At 39.8% G+C, this 26,477-nt stretch overlaps 1 protein-coding gene across 4 annotated transcripts in view; it reads left to right on the top strand.

Moving 5' to 3' along the window:
* C7 (complement C7) overlaps positions 1-26,477 on the top strand; it is a 68,531-nt gene that overhangs the window by 31,584 nt on the left and 10,470 nt on the right. For all 4 annotated transcript variants that reach the window (XM_040757566.1, XM_040757565.1, XM_040757569.1 and 1 more), the window contains 7 exons: positions 3,399-3,512; positions 12,960-13,126; positions 16,453-16,681; positions 17,595-17,766; positions 20,938-21,025; positions 23,065-23,197; positions 25,628-25,819. In XM_040757566.1, coding sequence (XP_040613500.1) covers positions 3,399-3,512; positions 12,960-13,126; positions 16,453-16,681; positions 17,595-17,766; positions 20,938-21,025; positions 23,065-23,197; positions 25,628-25,819 — 1,095 coding nt within the window. The remainder of the gene's footprint in view (positions 1-3,398; positions 3,513-12,959; positions 13,127-16,452; positions 16,682-17,594; positions 17,767-20,937; positions 21,026-23,064; positions 23,198-25,627; positions 25,820-26,477) is intronic.

The following is a 26,477-nucleotide window of genomic DNA, read 5'->3' as shown; positions in this document are numbered from 1 at the left end:
TTGTTTTTCTGATTTTGGTTAGTTTTATTTAACATGGTGATTTATAGTTTCTTCAATGTCCTGCAAATGTCATTTTTCTTTCTAGCAGAATAAAATTCCATTGTGCTTATATACATTTTCTTTATCCATTCATCTGATGATGAACATCTAGCCTGGTTCCATATCCTTCTATTGTGACATGAATAATGTCACAATAAAAACAGATGTGCATGTATCTCTCAGTATGTATTGACACAGAGTCCGTCCTCACGATATAGGAGTACCAGGGGTGGTGGAGGCACATATGGTAGCTTCATCCTGTTTTGCATTGGAGCTATACATTCCCAACAGTAATGGACAGGGTTCTTTTTATCTCCTCCAGAATTTGTTGTCAAGATTAAACAGTATTTCTTTTTTTGAAATAAATTTATTTTATACTCTGCTGCAGTTTCTCCTCCCTCCTCTCCTCAAAGTTACTCCCCCGCACCATCCTCCATTCTCATTCTCCAGTCCACTCTCCCTCAGTTTCTGTTTAGGAAAGGACAGGATTCCCTTGACTGTCAACAAAACATAGCATATCAAGTTTCAGTAAGACTAAGCACCTCCCCATGTATTAAGGCTGGACAAAGCAAAGTATGAGGAGTAGGATCCCAAAAGCCAGTAAAGGAGTTGGAGACAGCCCCTGTTCTCACTGTTAGGAGTCCCACAAGAGGACCAAGCTACACACCTGTAACATACATGCAGAGTGCCTAGGTCAGTACCATGCAGGCTCCCTGATTGTTGGTTCAGTCTCTGTAAGCCCCCATGAGCCCAGGTTAGCTGATTCTGTGTGTTTTCTTGTGATGTCCTTGACCCCTCTGGCTCCTACAGTCCTTTCACCCCTTCTTCTGCAGTAGTCCCTGAATTCTGGCTAATGTTTGACTGTGGGTCTCTATTTCCATCAGTTGCTGGAGGAAGCCTCTCTGATGACAGATGGGCTAGGCACCAATCTGGTCTGGGAAAATGGCCAGGGTCATTCTTGTAGATGACTGGGAGATTCCCTCATGCCAGATTTTTAACCTGGTCTCCCCAGATGCTCCCCCTTTCCAGTAGTCTCTTTCAGTACTCTCCCTCTGCCCCCCCAACCTGTTAATTAATGTTTCCATCCCCACCTCAGTTCACTTACAAAATCTCTTCTGTTTCCTCTTCCTAGGGAAGTCTGGGCATCCCCCCCATAATAATCACCCTCCTCTGGGTCTGTGGATTGTAGTGTAGTTATCCTTTATTTTACAGCTAAAATCCACTTATGAGTGAGTACATGCCATGTCTGTCTTTCTCAGTCTGGGTGACCTCACTCAGGACAATTTTTTTCTAGTTCAATTCACTTGCCTTCAAATTTCCTGGTGTCCTTTAAACAATATTTATTTTTTTGGGGGTGTTATTTGGCTTACAAGTTATACAGTTCATTATCAAGGGAAATGAAACAAGAATGTGAAGACAGGAAACTAGAGGTAGAGATTATGGAGGGATGTTGCTTACTGGCTTGTTCTACTTAGCTTGTTCAGCTTGCTTTCATACACATCTCATGAACACCTGCTCAGGATGGCACCTCCCACAGTGGACTGGGCCCTCCTATATCAATTATTCGTAAAAAATGCCCCAAAAGACAGGCCAATCTGATGGAGGCAATTCCTCAATCAATGCTTCCTCTCTCCAGGTGACTCTAGTCTGGGATTAGTTCATGAGAACTAAGTCACACTGATACCCAGAATCCTCACTCCCATCTTAGGAGGAGGGCACTGTGATCCATTTCCACCCTCAACACACACACTGAGAAATAGAGATGTGGTGTTTTGATGCAACTCTTTGAGGTCGCATAGATTACAAGGAAGGGATTTGAAGCCAGAATGAACTGGTACCATAATCAACCTAGCTTTCTCCTGTGCTGCTAAAGGTGACTGATTTTGTTAGAAAACGAACATGCCACTGGAATTCCTGCTTTGGGGATTCCAGCTGGAAATGACGGCCCTCACCATCTGCTCAGATGAGGGACACTTTCATTGTTCCTTCTCTCCAGAGAATTTTCTGTATGCCCAACTAATGTTTCAAACCTTCTCTTTCACCGTGTGCAGTTGCCCACACTTCCTTCATTGCAACCCATCTCTTCAAGGTCTTCTACTTGAGCAAAGAGTCTGTTATGATCTTGAAGATGAGTAAGAATTCTTACATGGGATTTAAGGGGAGCTTGTAGTTTTTCCTTATGGGATAATTATAATACTTTCCTTGCTTCCGCTGGACATTTTCAGTTTCTTATCAGTTAAATTTAAATAGAATTTGAACTTCTCCTGTTTCATAGGTTGAAAGCAAATGCACAAATATTGTTTTGTTTTCATAGCAGACAAAAGCATTATTTCTTTGAAAGACTTTCTTGCATATGGCTTGATATAAATTTAGTTTCACTCTTAAATCCAAGATTACAACTGCATTGAGATTCCATCTTACTCCAGTGAGAATAGCAATCATTAAGAAAACAACAAGCATCATTGAGGATATAGAGAAAGCCCTATACAGTGATGATATGGCCATCAGTTCATCCAACTACTGCAGAAATCAGTATTGAAAAACTGAAAATAGACCTACCATATGATCTAGCTATGTCACTGCTGGAAATAAAAGCAAAAGACTTGTCAGCATCCTGAAGAGACTTGCACTGTTGATGACATCAATTATATTCAGAATGACTAAAATCTGAGGTCAGCCTAGATGTACATCAAGAGATGGACAGACTCTTGATGAGTCAGAGCTTTCTGGGTTTAGTTCTTCTGCTCAACGATTAGGTGGAGCCTCTTGTTAACCTTGATTCTCGTGGCATTGACTACCTGTTCCACCAGGGTGTGTAGATGTTTGTTTCCTTTAGGCTTGTACCCCTGACCAAACTGCCTACAAAGGAGGGCTATCTTGCTCCTAATCCCTTTCATTAGGAACCACAGATACTGACCAAGAGGCCAAGTGAGTAGGGCCAGGAGTTTAGGAATTAATTTGTATAGGCTTATAATTCATCTTTTAGAATCTCTAGTGAGTGGGAAGCCCTCATACTCCTGTGTTTATCTATTTGTTGAGTGAGTAAGAGGTATAACTCTTTGAAGTTTTAGCTTCCTCTCCCTCTACTCATTTATGTGAAAATTACTTGGGATTTCTCCCCACTCCAACCCTTTAGCCAAAATTAATAGGAGGGAAATAATGAAATCCAACTATTCTTTTTTCTGAACTTTGCCCTTAGAGAGCACTTGAAACTGCCCATATTTTGTTACTCCTTAATAAAATTGCCACAGGCAGCTGGAGACCACTTCTGGTCCTGTTTCCACCACCCCTGTCTACATCCCAAAGAACTTCTTTAATGAACACTGAAACTAAAGCTTGTCTTTCACATTTCTTCCCAGGTTTTGGGTCAGCCCAGGGGAAGGAATGTTCTTCTTCGGATTTACGGTCCTTTTTTGTGGTCACATCGGATAAAAGATGCAAGGAACTGGATGATGCTTTCAAATCAGCTTCAGGTAAATGAGAAGGAGTCCAATTTGCATTACTAGCTTAGCCTTGGTCTTATAATTAATTAATTTTTGGTCTCCAGGGATTTTTAATCTTTAGCAGGTATTTTGCTTAAAGAAATCTATTTGGTTATGAATCTCTGGGCTCATGGTTATCCTTCTGTCACTGGAAAATTTGGGGACCTCCATGTTGGGTACTATATAGGACCAGTGAAATTAGGGCCTCTTTAGATTCCTAGTATTGTTGATTAAAGAATTTAAAACTGGGCTGATTAGGAAGCTTGTGAACAAGCTTGAAAGAAAACAGCAGGGAAGGTGGGCTGTAAGTTGCCAGAAGATAGAAAGCCGTGCCTTCTGAGCATGCTCAGCAGTGGAGCTACATGGTAGAAAGTGTGTGGTTGGACAGTTGTAGAGAAAGAGTGGGAAAGACCAAAATGCCAGAGCAAACATGATTAGGCTTTGGCCAGGCTCAGAAAGAAAAAGTAAAGAAAAAAAAAGAACAGATGCCCTCTTTGGAGTTGGGCCTAAGGAACACAGGCAGACATAGCAGAGCTGTGTAGGAGAGTCCATGTAAGAGACTGCTCCAAAGACAAAGTCTGTGAAACAAAAGTGCATTATCTCACTAAGGGGATAATTATTCCATCTCTTTAGCATGCCCTAAAGTGACTGAGCCTTCCTGAGGGGTGGTCTCTTGGCCAGGTGATTGGCAAGGCCAGCTAAATTAATTCTTAATGGATAACATAATAGTATGTAATATTCTAATCTTTGTAGAAGATCAGAACGCCACATGCCCACTCTCATTTCACTGATGGGACCCCATCTGACCAGATTCTGTGCAGGTTTTATGCATATTGCCACATCTCTATGAGGTCGTATGTGCACCAGTCCTGTTGTGTCTGGAAGACACTGTTTCCTTTCAGCTATCCATCATTGCTGGCTCTTAAATCTTTCCACGTCCTCTTCCCCATAGATCCCTGAGCCTTGAGGGGAGGAGCTTGATAAGACATTTCATTTAGGACTGAGTTCTCCAAAGTCTGTCACTTCCTGCACATTTTCCAGTTGTGATTTCTATGTTAATTCCCATCTACTGCAAGAAGAAGCTTCTCTGATCAGGAAGGGCTGAACTACATCTATCCTATGTGTTTAACAGTATGTCAGTAGAAGTCATGTTTTTGCTATTTTCCTTTAGCAGAATAATAGTAGTTTCTCTCCTAGGCCAAATGACCTGTCTTTCTTCAGGTTCTTGGCCATTGTAGCAGTGTTAGGTATGGCTCCATCTCACAGGGTGGGCCTTAAATAAAGTAGTTAATTACTACCATAACCTTTGTACCACTAACTTGTAGTTCGCTATTGTATGTTGAAAGGTTTGTAGCTGGGTGATATTGATGATTACCTTTCTCCTTCAGTAGTCTACAGAGTACCGTCAACCACAACGAACACTAGTCAGTAGGGGTGAAGCTTCTAGTTAGGAATTAGTTTGACTTCTCCACACTTGACAACATAAGTAAATGTTGTACTCAGCAATAGGGCCTCGCCATCATATTGTAAAGAGCAACCAATAGCCTTGGCAATAGCCTGTGACGTTTGGAGTTTTCCATGGGGCACCTTCGGCCAACAATTCAACAAGATGTAAGTTCCTGGAGCTGGAATGAGTTCCAGGAACATTACCTAGTGGTATAAGACATCTAGGTGAGGCATCCTCTCCCCTATTTGGTGATTTTATTTATATTCTATATTGATATATGTATATGTATACTTCAATAGTAGTAGATTTTCATGTTTTTCCAAATGACCTTTAGGGGTGATTATCCCTCCCTGTATTCCCCTCTCTCTCATCCCCTTCCCTGTTTAATAATTTTATTCCAGTTTCCCCTTTATCTCTCCATAGTACTATTTCCCTTTTCTTGGGGGATCCTCTCCTCTCTTCTGGTCTCTAACTAAGCACCTAACCCCTATGATTATCTCAGTTGTAGCATACCTAGTGAACATCCACATGTGAGAGAAAACATGTGGTATTTATCTTTTGGACTCTGGGTTATCTCATTTAGGATGATTTTTCTAGCTCTATCCATTTACATGTAAATTTAATTTTCTTAACAGCTGTATAATATTCCATTCCGTAAATGTATTAAGTTTTCATTATCTATACATCTGTCCATGAACATCCAGCTTGTTTCCAATTTCTGGTTATTATTAATAGAGTAGCAATGGACATGGATGAACAAGTATCTCTATAGTAAGCTGTAGAGTCCTTTGTGTATATGCCCAAGAGTGGCATAATTAGATCTTGAGATAGACATAGTCCCGGATCCCTGAGGAACCCCACACTGATTTTCATAATGGCTGTACTTCCACTAGCAATGGAGGAGTTTTTACCATCACTAATGTGAATTTTTTTGTAATTTCTTGTTTTTTAATTTATCTTGGTCATTTTGACTAGGTTAGGATAAAATCTTAAAGTAATTTTAATTTTCATTCCCCTATTGGCTAAGGATGTTGAACGTTTCTTTAAGTGTTTCTCAGCCATTTATGTTTCAGTTTTTTTGACAATTCTCTGCTTAGTTCTGAATACCTGTTTAAAATTGAGTTGCATTCTTGATGTTCACTTTTTAAGTTCTTTATATACTTTGGATATTAACCATCTATCAGATGTGTAACTGAGAAGGACCTTCTCCCATTCTGTAGACTGTCACTTTGTCTGAATGATGGTGTCCTTTGCTGAAACAGAAGCTTGTCAGTTTCATGAAATTGCTGATCTTGGACCTATGCTACTGGTGTTCTGTTCAGAAAGTCATCTCCTGTTCCAATGAGTTCAAGGTTATTCCTCACTTATTCTTCTTTTAGATTCAGATATTTTGTCTTACGTTGAGATCCCTGATCCATTTGTAGTTGAGTTTTGTGCAGGGTGATGAGTATGGATTTATTTGCATTCTTCTACATGGAGTCATCCATTTTAGTTATCATCATTTATTGAAGATGTTGTCTTTTCTCTACTGTGTGTTTTTGGATTCTTTGTGAAAAAATTAGGTATGCATAGGTGTGTGGGAGTATGTCTAGATATTCAATTGAATTACATTGATCAAAGTGTTAATTTTCATGCAATACCATGATATTTTTATTACTAGAGCTCTGCAATATAACATGAAATCTCAGATGGAGACACCTCCTGCAGTTCTTTTATTATTCAGGATTTATTTGTTTGTGTTTTCACAGTAGATGGAAGATTGTTGGAATTTGATGGGGATTGTATTGAATCTGTAGATTGCCCTTGGTAGAATGACCATTCTCACCATGTTATACCTAACAATCCATGAGCATAGGAGTTCTTTTTATCTTCTAGTGTCGTTTTCAATTTCTTTCATCAATATCTTAAGGTTTTATTATATGAGCCTTTTACTTGCTTGCTTAGAGTTAGAGTTACTGCAAGATAACTAATTGTTTTGAGGTTATTGTGAAAGGTAATGTTTCACTGATTTTTTTTCGTGGACTATTTTGTCTTTTGTATATGGGAGAGCTACTGATTTTTCTGTGTTAATTTTGTATCCTACAACTTCGCTGATAGTATTATACACATCATCTGATATAGATTATACAGGCATGGTGTTAAGGAATTAGATTTTTTTTTGGTTTTTACGAGACAGGGTTTCTCTGCATTGTTTTGGAGGCTATTGGTCCAGCCCGGCCTCGAACTCACAGAGATTTGCCTGCCTCTGCCTCCCAAGTGCTGGGATTAAAGGCGTGCGCCACCACCGTCCGGCTAAGGAATTAGATTTTTATTCTGGGTGCCATCAAAACAAATTAAAGTAGGAGTAATTAAGCTTACATGGGTATAGTTGCAGAGAAGGAGGAGGAACAGAGCACAGATGGAAGAGAAGGAAACAAAGGAGTGAGAAATAAGCAGCGAAGAGCTGGAAAAAAGTCAAGCTAGACAAGAGCAGAAAATAAACATCTATTAGTGTGGAGTTAAAGCACAGTTTCCATAAAAGGAAGGGGTTCTGTCACATGAGAAGGAGGGAGACAAGATACCAGTGCCTTCTATAAGGTGGTTGACTTGGCAGTGTTAGAGCTTAAATCTTCTTGGGGATGAGGGTAGAAATAGGAATGAAGGCTGACCTAGGATGCTGTAGTGTTCAGCGAGGTAACAGGGATCTTTGGGAGAGGTGTTAGGCACCAAAGATATGGTGATGACAAGGCCAGGGAAAGTATTCAGTTCAAGGGAACTTATGTGGCTAATGAATATTTTTTAAGACATTTAAATTTCATCTTACCTTCCAACCACAGTTCTCTTTCCCACCCCTCCTCCCCCACACCTCACCTCCACTCAGCCCACACTCAGTCCACTCCTCCAATGGGTAAGGGCTCCCATAAGGAGTCAACATAGTCTGACACAATAGGTTGGGGCAGGGCCAGGCCACCTCTCCCATGCATTAAGGCTGAGCATGGCATCCCACCATAGGGAGTGGGCTCCAACAAGCTAGCTCAAGTACCAGGTTTGTATTGTGGTCTTACTGCCAGGGGTCCCTTAGCTAGTTCAAGCCTCACAGCTGTCTCCCATATGCAGAGGACCTAGTTGGGTCCCCCAGAGTCTCCACAGCTTTAGGTCTAGAGTTCATGAGCTTCCACAAGCTTGGTTCAGCTGTCTGTATAGATTTCTCCATCATGATCTTGATCTGCCTTGCTTATGTATTCCCTCCTCTCTCCCTTTGTCTGGATTCACAGGGCTTGGCCTGGTTCTTGGTTATGGATCTCTGCATCTGGTTCCATCAATTACTGGATGAAGACTCTATGATGACAGTTGGGGTATTCACCAATCTGATTACAGGGCTAGACCAGAAGGATATTTTTTTAAATTGAAAAATATATTAAAGTGTAATTGCATCATTTTCCCTTCCCTTTCCTCCTTCCAATTCTTCCCATGTTACCTCCCTTCAGACCCTCCCACTACTCCGCTCAGCTCCTTCGGAATGACTTAGAAAAATAGCTCCCTGGATGCAGAGGTGGAGAGGGAAGCTCTGGGAAGGTGTTGACATCAGATGTCCACTGTGCTAGCAGCAGAAAGCTGCTCACTGACTCATCCATTGCCAAGTCTTATAGGTTTGCATTTAATAAACACATAAAACTTATTTCTTCCAGAACAATTCTAAGTGATTTATAAAAGCTAACCAATGTACTCCTATCTATGAGATATTTGGAATTTATATTCCCATTCTATATATAGACACACTGAAATACAAGATCACCCAAGGTCACACCTAGCAAAAACATGAGATGTGTGTTGTGGAACATTTGTTTACACTGTAAAGATGTGTCTCTGCCTAAAGTGCCTTCTGATTGGTTTAATAAAGAGATGAATGGCCAATAGCTGGGCAAGAAGAGGTTAAGTGGGATTTCCAGGGACAGAGAGCACTCTGGGAAGAAGAAAGGTGCAGTCACCCAGCCATACAGGGAGGAAGCAGGATGAGCAGAAGGGGGTGAGGTAACAAACCACAAGCCATAATGTATATTAAAAATATGGGCAAATTTAAGTTATAAAAACTGGTTAGGTAAAAGCCTCAGCAAAGGCTTTCATAATTAATAATACGTGTCTGGGTCATTATTTGCAGGCTGGCAGTCCAAACATAGTCCAACAAGAAAGCTTGCTACAAATATAAATGCATGGAATTGGGTTCTTTTTTTAAATTATTTTTTTATTTAGTTTAGAAACAATCTTGTTTCACATGTCAATCCCAGCTCCCTCTCCTGCCCCTCCTCCCCTGCCCTCCCCACCAGGTTCCCCAGTCCCCCACCCAATTTCCACTCTGATCACCAAGGAGGATGAGGTATTCCATGGTGGATCTCCAGTAACTGTCATTTTATCCAGGGCAGGGCCTAGGCCCTCCCCCAAGAGTCCCTGCTGAGAGAGCCTCCCATATTGTGGCATGGGCACTCAAATTCTATTTGTGTGCCAGGGGTAAATACTACCCAAGACCCCATAGATTACCTAGGCCTCCTCACTGACACCCACATTCAGGGGGTCTGGGTCAGTCTCATGCTTTCCACACAGCCATCAATCTGGGTGATCCAAGAGTTCCCCCTTGTTCAGGTCAACTGTTTCTGTGGGTTAAACCAGCCCACTCTTAACTCCTTTGCCCATCAGGTCTCTCTTTCTGACAATGGATTCTAGGAGTTCAGTTCAGTGTTTGTCTGTGGGTATCTGCCTCTGCTTTCATCAGTCACTAGATGAAGGTTCTGTTTCCTAGACTCTCTGACAGTGGGATGGTATGTTGGCACGCCCCTGATTCATGTCTAAAATCCATAAGTGAGTGAGTACATACCATGTTTCTCGTTTTGTGACTGGGTTACCTCATTCAGTATAGTTTCTTCTAGTGCCATCCATTTGTCTGCAAATTTCAAGATTCCATTGTTTTTTTCTGCTGAATAGTACTCCGTTGTGTAAATGCACCACATTTTCTCTATCCACTCTTCAGTTGTGGGGCATCTAGGTGCTTCCAGGTTCTGGCTATTACAAATAATGCTGCTATGAACATAGTGGAACAGACATCCTTGTTGTATGAATGTGCATCTTTTGGGTATATGCCTAAGAGTGGAATTGCTGGGTCTTGTGGTAGACTGATTCTCATTTTCCTGAAGAATCGCCATACTGATTTCCAAAGTGGTTGTACAAGTTGACACTCCCACCAGCAGTGGAGGAGTGCTCCCCTTTCTCCACATCCTCTCTAGCATAAACTGTCATTGGTGTTTTTGATTTTAGCCATTCTGACAGGAGTGAGATGGTATCTCAGAATTGTTTTGATTTGCATTTCCTGGATGGCTAGGGATGTTGAGCACTTTCTCAAGTGTCTCTCGGTCATTTTAGTTTCCTTTATTGAGAATTCTCTATTTAGTTCTGTACCCCATTTTTTTGATTAGATCCTTTGGTGTTTTGGAGACTTGCCTATTTGTAAATTTTGGAGATCAGCCCTCTGTCAGATGTGAGGTTAGTGAATATCTTTTCCCAATCTGTGGGCTGCCTTTTTGTCTTGCTGACTGTATCCTTTGCCTTACAGAAGCTTCTCAGTTTCAGGAGGTCCAACTTATTAATTGTCGATCTTAGTGTCTGTGCTACTGGTGTTATGTTCAGGAAGCTGTCTCCTGTACCAATTCATTCAAGGGTACCTCCCACTTTCTCTTCTAACAGGTTCAGTGTGGCTGGATTTATGTTGACATCTTTGATCCATTTGGACTTAAGTTTTGTGCATGATGATAGACATGGATCTATCCTCATTCTTCTACATGCCAGCATCCAGTTATGCCAGCACCATTTGTTGAAGATGCTTTCTTTTTTCCATTGTATATTTTTAGCTTCTTTGTAAAAAATCAAATGTTCATACATGTATGGGTTAATATCAGGGTGTTCAGTTCGATTCCATCGGTCTACCTGGAATTGGGTAATTTGTTGCTGCATTTGCCACGCTTTCTCGGGTTGGAGGGGTGGGATGAGTTAGTTAGAATAGAGGGTTCATGGGGTCTGGAGACAGAGCACACAGGCTTAAAAATTGCACCTGTTTTGTAGAACCTGCTCATCTTATCCTGGCATGTCAGTAAGGCAGTGAGTCCCAGTCTTTCATGCTCAAAAGTGTCACTTGGGGGAGGAAAGGAAATGTAGATTCTGAGGCATTTTCCTTCAAACATTCTCTTTTTCTCCTTTTAAAAATAACAACGATTATTTACTTTAATTTAATTGGTGCTTTGCCTGCATGTGTATCTGTGTGAGGGTGTCAGATCTTAGAGTTACAGTGTGACCTCCATGTGGGTGCTGGGAATTGAACCTGTATACCCTGGAAGAACAGTCACTGCTCTTAACCACTAAGCCATCTTCCCAACCCAAGCAGATATTCTGTTATAGGTCTTTCTTGAGCTCAGAAACCTGCAGTCACCCCATATGGTGGTGATTCATTAGCTCAGGGCTTGGACTTGTGAGATATTGCATTAAAAAGACTGCTATTTGCATATCAAACCAGGATTAACAATGAAAATGAGGAGGCACTCAGATAATTTATTAAAAATACCAGGCTTTCATAATTTCTCATTATAAAAGTACAGTGTGTTCATTTGATGAACCTGCAAAATTTGGGCAGTTACAAGAAAGGAAGTGGAAATCACTCAAAATGTGATCTGTAAGATTTAAAATATCTGATTGTGAACTTTGTAAGAACCAGTTATAAGTGGAGATAAAAATATGTCTGAAATTATGAGGTACATAAATAGAAAATAGGAATTCAATTAGCATTCAAACTTTTCAGAACACTTTTCATGTTTTAGGTAATGTATTCCTGTTAATTAACAGCTTTTAAAAAATTGTTAATATGCTAGACCTAGGGTTGTTTTTTTCTTCAATATTTTATCACAGAGAATTTCAAATATAGAAAATGTAAGGAATATAGCAGTTGTTTACATACCTATTACCTATACATAGCAATTACTATTTTGACATTTTGCCACAAATATATGTAAATATTTATAATATCAACAGGTTATTTAGCAGCACCAATGATCATGTATTTAAAATGCTTATGTGAGTTATGGAATTATTTGAAAGTATGTTTCACCTTCATAATACTTCATCCTTTAATATATGTATGCTTCTAATGATATTCTTCTGCAAAGCATGCATGATGTTCTTGTTGAACTAAGCATTCAAAACTAGCAGTAATTTTATAATATCCTCCATGTCAGTCCATAGATATCTTCTTCCTTCATCTTCATCATTTTTATCATCATCATCATCACTTAGATAGGGTCTCATGTATCTCAGGCAGATGTTCAACTTTTATGTAGTAGAGGATGACCTTGAACCTCTGATCTCTCTACCTCCCGAAGGGATGTTGAGATTATAGGCTTGCTTGCTTCCATAACTAGTTTTACGTAGTGCAGGTGTGAGCGCAGGGTTTCCCAAGGGTTAGCAAATGCTCCATTAACTAAATTGTATCCCTAGCTGCATACGTTTCAATCTTAGTTTTTATGTCCACTGAGAGTCACAGCACAATCAAGAGGAAAATATAAAGATTTGCCGTATACTTTGCCCACAAACCTCTCACACTAGCTGCAGTGCTACAGTGAAGCAATTGTTGAAACTGATGAATCTACATAGACGTATCATCTTCTAATATAAATGCTCACTGACATTACAGTTTGCTCTTGGTGTTGTATATTTTATGGGTTTCTCTCAAGTATGTCTTGATGGATAATAATCACTGTAGTGTTGTACAGAACGGATTAGCTTCTCTAACAATCTGTGTGTCCTGTCTGTCCATCATTCTATTGTCTTTAGGTTTTGCTTTTCTCAATATGCCACACAGTTGGATGGGGTGTTTATTTTAAAAACACTTGACACACTTTGCACTTTTAATTGTTAATTTTGTTTATCTGTGCATGCTGACTTATGCTGATGTATTTCACTTGTTTCCTCCTGCATAGGAAGCCAGAACAGGAAGCTTCAAGGAGAACCTTTTGTCAGAGGTGGAGGTCCGGGCTTTGTATCTGACCTTAGCTTCCTGGAGCTGGATAATCCTGCTGGAAACAAACAGCGGTATTCTTCCTGGGCTGAATCTGTAACCCATCTTCCCCAAGTCATAAAACAAAAGGTATGGGATGCTCTGTTTGAAGTGGTGGGGAACAGTCATGTTTATTTGTGTTGGGAAAATGAGATTACATCAAGGTGATTAAACAGAATTGGCTGCAATTAGCATTTCCTGCATCCCAATTATGCTTTATATAGTAAAATGAATGCATACATGATAATAAAAAACAGAGGATGTGGTTTGTTCATAGATCAGCAGTAATGCTCAAATGTCCTGTAAACCCCAAGGCAAATTAGTGAGGGAATTTGTATTTTTATTTTTGCCTTAAATGTGATTTTGTTTTCTTTAGAAAATTTACTTTCTTTGCTTTATTATCAGTGTATGAGGATGATGTATGTGTCTTAGTTAGGGCTTCTATTGCTGTGAAGTGACACCATTACCACAGAAACTCTTATAAAAGGAAAACACATTTTCAGAGGCTTAGTCTATTATCATGATAGTGGGACATGGGGTCTGCAGACAGACCTGGAGAAGTAGCTGAGAGTCCTATATCTTGCAGGCAACAGGAAGTGAACTGAGCCACTGGGTAGTATTTTGAGCATATATGAGACCTCAAAGCCCTCCTTCACAGTGACATACTTCCTTTATACCTAGTCCAACAAAGCTACACCTTCTAATAGTGTCATTGTCTTTGGGGGACATTTTCTTTCAAACCACCACAGTGGATAACTTTGTGGATCAGTTCTCTCCTTCCACCTTTGTGTGGGTTCTGAGGACTGAACTCAGGTTGTCAGGCTTGTTGGGCAAGTACCTTTATCCATCAAGTCATCTTGCTAGCAGCACCTTGGTCATATTTTCTTTGGCTCCAATCCAGATGGGGTTACAGATTTCCCCAGAGGGAGGCAGATAGACTCACTTGCTGTTACATCTGTCAGTCAGATTACTTCTCCTCCTGTGCGTAGCTCATGGGCTCTGAAGTCACGTAGATAACAGTAGCACCAAATGCCTGGCAAAGCTGAGGGTGTTCTACCACAAAAGTGAGTCTTATTTTATGGCACAATATATGTATTCCAAACAACAACAACAAAATAAGAGCACAGAATCCTACCCACCCTCCCCAAACCCAATCCTACTGAGTTATGCAAACATGTACAGTGAAAACCAAAGATCATAGTGGAAAATGGGGTTAGGGCCACAACACTCAAAGTTAGTTATGATGCTGATTAGAAAAAAGTGGCATTGATAACAATGGATGCAAGGTTTTATACATGTTAAATTATTAATACATGAATTGATGCTGCCATAAATGAGGCATATTGCCTAGAAAATCCTGAAGCTTCTTGGGTACTAGAAGTGTTACAGTGTTTTAGATCACATGAAGTAGAGCAGTCAGAAACCTGGTAGACAGTTCACTGGATAGATGCGTGTACATGGTTTATAATACAGCAGGTAAGCAAACATGAATGCCTGAACACACATGGATGTGTGTGTATATCACATGCATTCCTGAGCAGCGAGGTTCTGTGCTCGTTCACTCTGTGAATCTTGTGGATACACTGCACATAAGAACACACAAAATTTGCACAACGTTCTTGTTGTTCCCAGATGTATCAACCTCAATAGACCAAACCCACGTTTTGTAAAGGAACATTTTTGTAGAACTGATTGTATGATCTATTTTATTTATGGTAGTTCATATCCCAGATGATGTCTAATTTAAACAATTAAGAGATATGTACATACTTTATATAATAATAATAATAATAATACCTAAACTAGCCCTTCAAGCGTCTCTAACACCAGGAACCTGTTTACCTTAAATGAGGAAGACAGCATCTCCAGGATAGGTGTCAAAGCATGCCACCTTTTAGTATTCAGAATGGGCCTTTTTTTCTTTAGCAATCAAAGTGTTGATGAAAGGAGAGCAGGCATTCTTCCACAGCCTCAACTGTGTCCTTTTCCACAAGGACTGAAAACTGTTGCAGATGAACCATCTTCCTGGTTGGACAGGAAAGGAATAATGAAAAGAGCAGACACCACCCAGCTTTATGACCACTGAAGGCCATTGCTCAGAAGAGCCTGGCTGTCCCTCCTTCCAGTCTAGTCCTTGGTGATATTATTGTGGTAATCTGAATGTAGCCATTACAATAGTGTGTAGGAAATTTTAGCAACTGTTACAAAGCAGAGCCTTCTTGCTCCTGGGAAAGCATGTTTCCACATAAGCCTTGCTGTTAAAGTTCAGCCATCATACTGTTGACTTCAAAGTTACTTTTCTTCTAAAAAAAGAACCAACCAAATGAATAAACAAACATAAAGTAAAAATGTCTCCCTGATTTACATTTCTTCAGGAGAGGGCTTTTGGTCCCTGGAAAAGAGATAATAAATCTCTGAGACAGGAAATTTAAGTCTAAGTGTAATTGTACTTGCTTCCTTGCTGTAATTTAAGCACAGTTTCTTTTCTTCTGTGCTTGTGAAGGTGATAATACATTGTCTTTAAAACAATCTTCCATTAACTAGACAATGAATGTTCTTTGGCTTTTTGTTTTTTAATTTAATGCATGCTCAAGATATAAACAAGATTCTTCCCTTATCTGTTCTAAATTTTCCTAGGTTTGTGGAGATTTTTTTTTTGCAGGGAGAGTGAACCCCCCCATTTTACTTTAAACAAGAAACAATTGTACAGTAGTACATACTTTTCAGCAGTTTCACTTTCCTTAGTTTCACAGTCTGGAAACTTTTTAATAGAAAGTCCAGAAATAGGCAATTCATGAGTTTCATTTTATTATTAATTATTATTGTTAATTTCATATTCTGCCTTGTCTATAAACCAAACTTTGTCACAGGGAGGTGGAGCAATGACTTATTGGTTAGGAGCATGGGAGACCCCACTTTGGTTCCTGCCACTCAAGTTGGAAGGGTCACAACTAACTGTAGTTAATGTCAGCTCCAAGGGATCTGACATTCTCTTCTTGCTTCCATGGGTACCTGCATACATGTAACATTGATTCACAGACACACAGTCACATGGACACACACACACACACACACACACACACACACACACAGAGAGAGAGAGAGAGAGAGAGAAACAGCAGAGATAGAGATACAGAGACAGAGACACACATAGACACACCCAGAGAGAAACAGAGAAAGCACTTTATTGCTTTATTATAGGTGCATATGAACAGGAAGAAGCAGCCTAGGTAGGATTTGGTTCTATTCTTGCTTTGGGAACTATACTGGGGGTCTTGTGACATATGTACTATCAGGGCAGCTATAATAAAAGCAAGAGTGGCTTTTCCTGTTTCAATGGGGTTGTGTATACATTATAGTAAGAAGCACAGTCTTCCCGAAAGTTCTAAGCACTGACTGATGTCTTTCCTTTGTAGCTGATGCCATTGTATGAGCTGGTCAAGGAAGTGCCCTGTGCTTCTGTGAAAAGACTGTACCTGAAGCGGGCTCTCGAGGAATACCTGGATGAATTCGACCCTTGCCATTGCCAGCCTTGCCAGAATGGTGGCCTCGCTACTGTTGTGGGGACAGAGTGTCAGTGTCACTGCAAACCATACACATTTGGAATGGCGTGTGAGCAAGGAGTCCTTGTCGGCAATCAGGCAGGTCAGCGTAATGGGTTTTCGCTCAGTGAGGGACACACTGAAAGGGAATTCTCCTTGGCCTTTGGCATCTGCGGCTTTGTGTTTGCAGATGTGAAGTTGTGTTCTTAGACTCCTCGGTTTTCCATCTCCACAGTATAGCTTTTAAGGTTGAGGTCCTTTTCTCTCTTCTCACTTGTCTAAATTAAAAACACCATTCTTGTTTTGACTCCTCGTTCTCTAATTCTCTATAGAATAGAATTATGTTTAAAATGCCTTCCAACTTCTCGTAATTATCTCACGAGGCTTTGTTTTAAAATAGCTCTTTGCGAGCAGATCTCCTGCCTAGCCTTTCTGACAGCAAGCTCTTTGGAAAACCCCTACAGTTTTGTATTGTGTACCATTAGTCAGTATTTTTAACAGACAGGTGAACTTTCAATTATCTTTTAAAATGGAAGCTTTCTATGCTAGTAGGGATTGGAATAAGAAGTAGGGAATGGTAATGTTTCCCTCCATTCCCTTTGTTCATTGTCTGGAAAAGCAAATAAATGATACAATGTACATGAAAATACTTTGACACAGAATAGCCAGTGAACTTCAGATATTGCAAGAATTTTTTCAGCAGGCTGGATATGGATACTTCAAGTCAGGGAGAAGAGACTTTCTGGCTGCAGTAAAACCTGCTAGAGAACACTAGGAAGTACTTGGAGAATAACAAAGGAACAAGAAGTTTGAATGACTTGTCCAAGTCCTCGGAACTAATAAAATACCATCATTGGATTCACACCCAGCCACTGCTGATTTTACAATATGCTTTTTGCAAATGTCTCACAAAGCCATTATCCCTGTTTCCCAGTAAACACATCAGCAGCAAGCGCAGCACTGAGCTCTGAATTCTTGCTCTCCAGAAATCAAGAGCCTCTTTCTTGTATTACCAGGAGGTGTTGATGGAGGTTGGAGTTGTTGGTCCTCTTGGGGCCCCTGTGTTCAAGGGAAGAAATCAAGGAGCCGAGAATGCAATAATCCCCAGCCCAGTTCAGGTGGAAAGGCCTGTATCGGAGAAACAACTGAAAGCCGGCCGTGTGAAGACCAGGACTTGGAGAACTTGAGGTAATTAATGGAGACCAGATCTTTTGGCAGTTACTTAGAGAAAGCACACTGTGCAGTGAGCATGAGGTTGCAGATGGCTGCTCTTAGACGATTAGAAATAAAGTGGTGATTTTTTAGCACCTTTTGCCTTGTGCCTTACCGCTGGAGTCAACAAAGAAGGGAGGCTGGTCATGACTAATATTAGACTCCAGAGATGTACAGGGCTAGTAATTGGGAGTAGACCTGTGGGTTTGCTCCCTACTTGCTGTGTAGCCTTGAGCAAGTTACTTGATAGACTTTAAAATCAGAATAATAGTTGTAAGAAAGCCAATAATAAAATATAAGCGCTAAGTGAGATGGAGCGTGGATAAGCGATTGGCACAGGCACATGGAAAGCTTCAATAACTGTGTTGACTTTCAGATATACCACTGCCTCCTACTTTCTTGTTCTCTGTGTCAAGCATGAAGCCAGACACTTTAGATGGATGGTATTTTGACTGATTGGTCTGGTGGTAATCTGACACTAAGTTTACATTGGCAGGGATTATGCAAAAGCTCTCAGTTTTCTTGACTCCATTGCACCCCTATGCCAGAATTATTTGTTTATTCACTTAATGGAGACAGGGCTGTCTTCAAACTCACTATGTGACTGTGGATGGCCTTGGATTCCTGGTCATCCTGATTCTATGTCTCAAGTTATGGGATTACAGTTTGTGTCACCATGCCCAGGTTTTATTTTTCTGTTGCAGAATTATTTTATTTTTCTAAGCATGGAGGCAATTTTATCAGAGTTTAAAAGAAACACTTCTAGGGTGAGTGGGTCATAAATCTCATCAACTTCCCAAAGGAGTAAAATAGAAGAGTAAATAGAGGAGGAGACAAAAATAAAAGAAAGAAAAGTCCTTGTGTTTAAAGGAGGTCAGATGTTTGACACATTAGCAGTCACATGGTGGACAGAGAAGCTTTAGGGGACAAATAAGAAAGTGACAAATTCAGGGAAATCCAGCATGTTAAGGAAAGCATGCTTAGTTAGAGCAGACACAGAAAGAAAAAGGAAAAGCTGCATCTGCCTGAGCAATTACCGTGGATAGACATGTGAAGCAGCATGGCTGTGCCCTGTAAGAGACTGTGCCAGCTGGTTGTGCTTGTGTACACTGGTAGGATTTGATGAAGGAGGCAGAGGCAGGAGGATCACAAGTTCAAGGCCAGCCAGGGCTACACATTTTTTAGGGTTGGAGAGATGGCTCAGTCATTATAGGATAGGGTCACCACCAAAAATATAAGAGACTGTTCTAAGGGTGGTAAGTGGAGACAAAGTAAAGTATCTCATTAAAGGAATAAGTATTCTGCCTAAAGGAAATATTATTTTGCCTAAAGGTAGCATAGCTTAAGGTGAGCCAGCCTGCTTAAGGGCCAAGTGATTGATCTGGCCTAACTAAAATTTTCGGTCTCCACATAGAGTCTATTCTTTTGACCAGAGGGAGGACTTTGTTCCTCTCTTAAAATTATTATTTTCTTATTTTTAATTATGTGTGTGTACATCTGAGTACCCATATCTGAGAAGGTGAGAGACTAAGGGCTCTCCTGGAGCTAGAATCATAGGCCGGTACAAGCCCTCTGATTGGGGTGCTGGGAACAGAACTCTGGCCCTCTGCAAGAGCAGTACCCTCAACCACCAAACAATCTCTCCTGCCCCAGAGGGTTTCTTTCTAGTGGGACTTTATTGTTGAAAAGAGGTAATACTAAAATCATTTAGGAGCCAGACCATGGATCACAGCCCCCAGTGCTTCTGGAATCCATGGCACCTGTAAAGTTGAAACTGCCAAAGAGGTGCAAGATCAATTTTGGCTTTTAGCCACAAAAGAAACAGGCTACTTTTCTTTTGGGTCATTTGAGCAAGTTTTTACCTCCTCATTATTCCCCCGTCTGAACAGGTAACCATAGTTGCCATTTTGGAATTGGGGTAATGACTGATCTTGCTTTAGACAGCTGAATGGGAGAATTGGGTGTGGCATTTGGGGGTACTTTTCCAGGAGGCCTATCTAAAAGACTCCAAAATTGCATTTGTTGGTCCATTTGTGAAATATTGCAAAGCTCAGACAAGAAACTCCAGTAAGGTAATTGGAAGACCATGTGAGTTAAAGAAAGAAGCAAGTTGCTTGGGTATGTGATAGATAAGGACATATGCTGCCTTGATCCTAGGTCTTTCATGACTTGTAAAATAATAATAACCAGTATCATCAAGGAAGCCAAAGGGCATGTGGGTTATAGTGAGAAAAGAATGTACCCCCATGAGGGTGAGTATGTGAAAGAGGTCTTTGCCTGACGGTATCGTTTCCCTGAACTCTGAAACTTACACAAAGTTAAGTCTATTTAATGGAGGAATAACAAACCTTTATATATAAATCCAGAGAAAGGGGAACATTCTAAAGCAAACATGGAAGTAATCCCCTCCTTTTCCTGTTCTTCATTTTGTTGTTGTTATTGTTGCTTTAATGAGGGAATGTGCCCTTCTGATGAGTAGAAATAGGAAAATTTTTATTATTACTTTACATTTCTGATTTCCTTGGGGTGTTGCAAAAGATGGGGTATTTGGCTGAGAAGGAAGTGTCATAGTGTGCTCGTGTTCCTATCACTCAGATTTCATTCACTGGAGGGGATTGGCAGTATAGTGGTCAAAGAGGTGCTATGGACAATCACTGTTCAATGATGGATGTTTCCATTATTGTTATCATCGCTATAAGCTCCTGCTGAAATGATCATGTGATGGTAAATTTTTCAGGTATAGCATTGGTGATGTGACATGAAGGATTTCTGCTCCTTTTAGACTTGATATTTTTTTCACCAAGTAGAATTAGTTTTGTGATAAAAGGATTTCAGAACTCAATAGCAGGAGATACAGTGCTATCTGAGACAGCTGGACTCTAGAAATCATATAATATAGATGCATTACCCAAAGACTTTAATCTTTCTTCCTTCTTGCTTTTCATACTACTGATCCTGTAGATATTCAATTCATCATCTTTTGCTAGATTGAGTTTATGGTCACATATTTGGTTCTGAGAATGACAAAAATATGTATCTATGTTCTTATATTTTCTACTTGCATACATTCAGATATAAATGAAAATTTTAATATATCAACTTAATTGTGAAAATCAATCAAATTGATTTCCTTTTGTTTTTTTCCAGATTACTTGAACCACATTGCTTTTATTTGTCTTTGGTTCCAAAAGGATTCTGCCCACCACCCCCTGCTTTGAAAGATGGATTTGTTCAAGTTGGTTATGAAAAAATACCTTTTTCCTTTATAATTATTCCAACTTCTATCTCTTTACTTGGCCATAACCCATCTCCTTCTACATTGTGAAATTGTGGTAAAACATTTTATGTGTGCATTTTAACTTCAGTAGTGGAGAATTGCATTTGTGACATTTCTTCTGTGGCCCAAGGTGATTCAAACTTTATAGAAGATCCTTCTGTGGTCTGGGATGTTAATACTGCCACCTGATGAATTAGAGATACCATCATGTCAGAAGGCTATTCAACATTGCCAGTGTTACTAAGTGTGAATGTACATGCAAATTCTTAAAACTAAAGCATTTTCTTTATTATTTCATTGAAAAAGGCTTATCTTAAAAATTTTTCATCATGAAGTATTTTATTTACCCAAAGAGATATTTTAAGCACTGTCTGATGAGATGTATGTTATCATACTTTCACCATTTTTAAGTTCATAAAATGATCATGGTCATCTTCCATTGGTTGTTCTTGTGGCATCACTTGGTATTGTGATGGTCTTAATTAGCCCAATTTTTCTTACAATTGAGCTCTTAGCTCAAAGTTCAATGACATGTCTTCATGGTTCACACAGGAGATGTGTCTTCACAAAGATGGCCCCCCAACTGCTAGCTTTACCTTCTTCGTGAGACATTTTGATTCTTAAATTTTTGGCCATTAAGCTTATAAAAATGAGAGTTTGCTTAAGTTTCCACAAATGTATATATGCTTTAGGAAAGTGAGGAGGCAAAGGGATAAGGCAGAAAGTGGTAGACTGTTCTACACACTCACCATGGTTTATGGGGCTTTTAGATGCAACATGTTTAGAAAGCAATATAATGCAGACTAATCTCAGCAACTCATGAAGTTCCGTTTTTTTAGGAGCCAACATTTTTAAACACTATTTCAGAATAGCCACATAGGTCACTCAGGGTCACTCAAAACAGAGATTGATTCACATCCTACAACCCTTTCAGAATCAGTAGTTTGGGAGTGGAGCCTTTTATACTTTCTATAAGTTATTTTTGTATAGAAAATTTTGGATGGTGTTGAGTCATTGTTCCACATCAGGAAGTCCCTCTTATAAAGTAGAAGAAGGACTAGGGGCTACAGTCAAAAGCTGACATTTATCTTACCTGTTGTTTCCTATTAGCTTCTATGAAGGAGGTAGATTAAGTCTTGAGTAGTCTGTGTTTGACAATGATAATGAGGTCCCAGGAAATTTGGTTTATTTCCCAGAGTAGAACTGGGTAAAATGCAATCTCCAAACCATCCCGAAGGTCTGTATTTCCCCAGTGGCAGAGAACTAGAGGATAAGTAAAAGAAGCAAGAATCCCAAATGAGGGTGATTATGTCCTCCCAGTGTTTCTACAACTATAGTACAGAGTTGGAGAAATCAGCATCATGTGTTTTTAGAAGTTATCATCGGTGGCACATGCTTGTAATCCTAGCACTTGGGAGTCAGAGGGGTGAGGTTCTGAGTTTGAGGCTTGCTAGAGCTTCTTAGTGAATCCAGGTTAGTCTGGGAGGCACAGTGAAGACCTATCTCAACAAGCAAAGAAACAATGAGCTGATAAAATGTCATCAATAAGAAAGACTTGCATGAAGATTTTGAGAAGATGCAAATATTTCTGTTATGCTAACATTTATTGGGTAGTGTTATTAACTAACAGAATACATATCATTCAGATGAAGAACTGATGGAAAAATATTTCCAAAATCTGATGGCAAGTGTAAGGGAAAAAATTACTTTAATGGTGTCTTTTAAAGTGATTTTAGTAAAATGCTTAGTGTAGCACTTGGTATTTGGGGAGCAATCTATACGTTTATGATATGTTGGCATTTATGGCTTTATTTCAATCAATGGTGGTACTAATGTTGAATAGATCCTTACAGGGGAAAATGCCTTATATTGATTTTCTAAATCAGTTGTTTGAATGTATGCTAATCAATGATTAAAGTTAATTATGATTTGCAGGCCAAATAAACCTAATGAGAAACAGTCAAACTCAACCTTTCTCCATCTCTTAACTTGTTTAGGATGAAGGTACCATGTTTCCTGTTGGGAAAAACATCGTATATGTTTGCAAAGAGGGATATTTCCTTATTGGAGATCCTATTGCCAGATGTGGAGAAGATTTACAGTGGCTTGTTGGAGAAATGCATTGTCAGAGTGAGTAGTCTTGGTTGTAGTATATATCCTAAGATGACAGAATGATAGAGAAGAAAATGAATCAAGATAAATAACCACTCATGCAAAACCCATTACCATAGAGCAACTCACCATCGGCTTTACATCATTAGCAACTCATCTCCTTTTCCTGAAAAGTGGATAGGAGCCTGCATCAGCTAGTTTTCTCACCACTGTGACAAAAATACCAAATGAAAACAACTTAAGGGAACAAAGACTTATGTTGGCTCATAGTTGACAGGGAAGGTGCATAGGCTCAATGAGGAAACCTTGGTGGAGGGAGTTTGGGTAGTTGCTCCCATAGCATCCACAGCCAGAAAGCAGACAGGGATGGATACTGGTGCTTACGCCACTGTGTATATAATGCTTTATATTTTTTGCTTTGCTTTTCGTGTTAAGTATTCCTATTGATTTATCTTTCACTTATGCATTTTCTGTGTAATTGTGATAAAGTGTTTTAAGAGTCCTATGGAACTGTTAATATATTTTTTTTACTATTTGTATTTTCCATTTTGTGTTTATTTTGTTTTAGTTTTCAAGAAAGGGTTTCTTTGTGTAGCCCTGGCTGTCCTGGAGCTCACTCTGTTCACCAACTTGAGTTCTAACTCGGAGATCCACCTATCACTGCCTCCCGAGTGCTGGGATTAAAGGCATGTGCCACTATCACCCTGCTATTTTCCAATGTTTTGTAGAAAATCTCCATCTCGTTATTTAGGGTGGTTTTTTTTTTAAGGAAAAATTTCACTCAAGCTGGAGTGGAATTCACCTTACCACAATTAATGGCAGTTCTCTTGCCTCAGGCTCCCAAGTGCTGAGTTTACAGGCATGAGACACTATACTTGACATCATTTAGATTTCTCAACAAAGTAATTGCAGTCTTTTCAAGGCACATAACTGTTAATTTCATTATTTGCATGCCTTGTTTCTGTTGTATTTTTATTGGTCAAACTTTGGTCATTCTTATGTTTTTGAATACTAGATTAGTTCTGACAAAATGCCACTCTCCACATTTAAGAACAATTTAAGACTTTGATGACATCTTTGAAGAAGATGAGTTTTCTATCTGGTCAAAAATGAAGCTTCTTCATGATTGGTTAAGGTTTATTCCAGCTACTAAGTGATCTTGATGAAAAGTATGGACTTTCTACCTGGGTATCCTCCCTTTTCTGACAATACTGGTGTCCTGGATCCTTTGCTCTGTGACTCTCCTGCAGTCTCCATAAACAGTTTAACCTTGGATCTGTAATTCTCTCATCAGTTTGTCTGTTCTTCACTATGCTCTTACTTTAATTTTAGCTTTTCAAATTTACAAGTACCCCATGGAGAAAGCATTACCAAATTTAAAACCACTACCTCTGATTTCTCTTCTGTCCGGAATCTGGGACCTTTAAATCTGTACTCTTTTGACAACTTTGTGATACTCAGAAACATTTTTTGTTTTAATCTTGTGCAACTTTCCAATCTGTCTTGGTGGGAGACAGGCTGAAAGATGTTTTCCTAGTAGACATGGCAGATGTATCATGCCACTAACAAACGCAGTGCCAGATTTAGAAGACACAACATGTGACCAGTACTTAGCTTTGTTCCGCCAGTACACAACATATTTGGCAAAATACAGGCACTCAATAAGTGGCAAATACTGTGTTTGAATAAATGAATGTTTGAGTCTTCTGATAAAGACAGTGCAGAAACTCAGCGATGTTGTATAGTATTACCCAAAATCCATGAAGGACTTGGCAAAGATTTTTGTTTTCAGTCATGATTTCTGACCTGTTCTTCACACACACACACACACACACACACACAACACACACACACACGTGTATATGTATATATATGTATGTATTAACTATATATTTGTTTTTTTCTGTGGTTTTATTTTTAAATAGATTTGAACTAATGAATGCCATTAAGGGAAAATTTGAGGTGGGAAAAATACAGAACACTGCACACTTTAATGGCTGCAAGGTGCAAGGTGGAGTTTTAAATTTGTAGATAGTGACATTATCTAATTAGAGCTAAAGATATGAAAATGAGGAAAGTTCCTAAGGAAATTCTGGTGGGACATCACCTGACTACAGAGATAAATGGCAGCTGTGACGTCTGCTTTTAGCAACAGCCTGGGCTTTGGGACTCTGTTTGTAGGCTTGTTCACTTCAGCTTGTCACATTGCTTTGAGGGCAGGGGAAGGAGATGACAGCTGTTTTGTCTTCAGTCATTCACTGGTCAATTACGTGTCAGACACCATGGAGTGTGCCTTTTGGAGCCCCCTATGAGTAGACACACTGTTTTCCCTGTTTGTCCTTTGATACAAAAAGGCAGAGAATGTATATTAGCACAGTCCTGGGCTGTCTTTAACCAGGTTGTTTAGGAAAGCAGTGACCCTTGCATTCTGTCCTCCTTCATCTTCAGAAATTGCCTGCACTCTACCTGTACTGATGAATGGCATGCAGAGTCACCCCCAGAAACCCCTTTACAAGGTCGGTGAGAAGGTGACCCTCTCCTGTGCAGCTGGAATGTCCTTAGAAGGTCCTTCAACACTCCTTTGTGGATCCAGTCTTAAATGGAGCCCTGAGCCGAAAAATGCCCAGTGTGTGCATAAAGGTAAGTGACCCCGTGTCTCTTCAATACTGCCCGTGCTCAGACAGGCGAGAGTCCTGATGGTGACCTCCATGGCACTGGGTCACAGTACATCATTCTCTCCATCTGGCTCCTGAGGAGAATGAGGTCACTGTGTAGACAGTACAACAGCTATTCATGTAGCACGATAGACTCGTGGAGTGCAGAGACAGGAACTGAACTGCATTGCTCCACAGGAAACAACAGCTTTATGTCTGCTACACAGAGTACTAAGAAAATGAAGGCTTTCTGAAAGCTGGCTGATGTTTGTATTTCTTCTGATCCCCTAAACTGAGAGTTAAGATGATGATTTATTTTCAATTTTTGAATGCTTTATTTTTGGGCTCTCAGAGTTTATTGATATGAAAGTTGAAAATTTGAAAAGCGTTTATATTTAACACTGCAAAGTAGATATTATTCAAAGAAAAGTCTTTTGGGTTGTGAAACTTCTCTTTGTAAGGGTAAGTAAGAACTAAGTTTTCAGGAAGAAATAAAAGATGAGAATTTAGATGAGCCCCAAAGTTTTAATCCTAGAGAGGTGATGTCTCTTAATTCTGGCCACCCCATAATCAAGGCACAGGATTCAATCACTCAATGACCAGAGTCCAGGAGATGCAGAATCCAGGCTTTAGGCTGATGGTTT

The sequence above is a fragment of the Mesocricetus auratus genome, unplaced genomic scaffold (genome assembly GCF_017639785.1).
Source record: "Mesocricetus auratus isolate SY011 unplaced genomic scaffold, BCM_Maur_2.0 Super-Scaffold_100015, whole genome shotgun sequence".
In the NCBI taxonomy this organism is placed as follows: Eukaryota; Metazoa; Chordata; class Mammalia; order Rodentia; family Cricetidae; genus Mesocricetus; species Mesocricetus auratus.
This window is presented reverse-complemented; position numbering and strand designations above follow the sequence as displayed.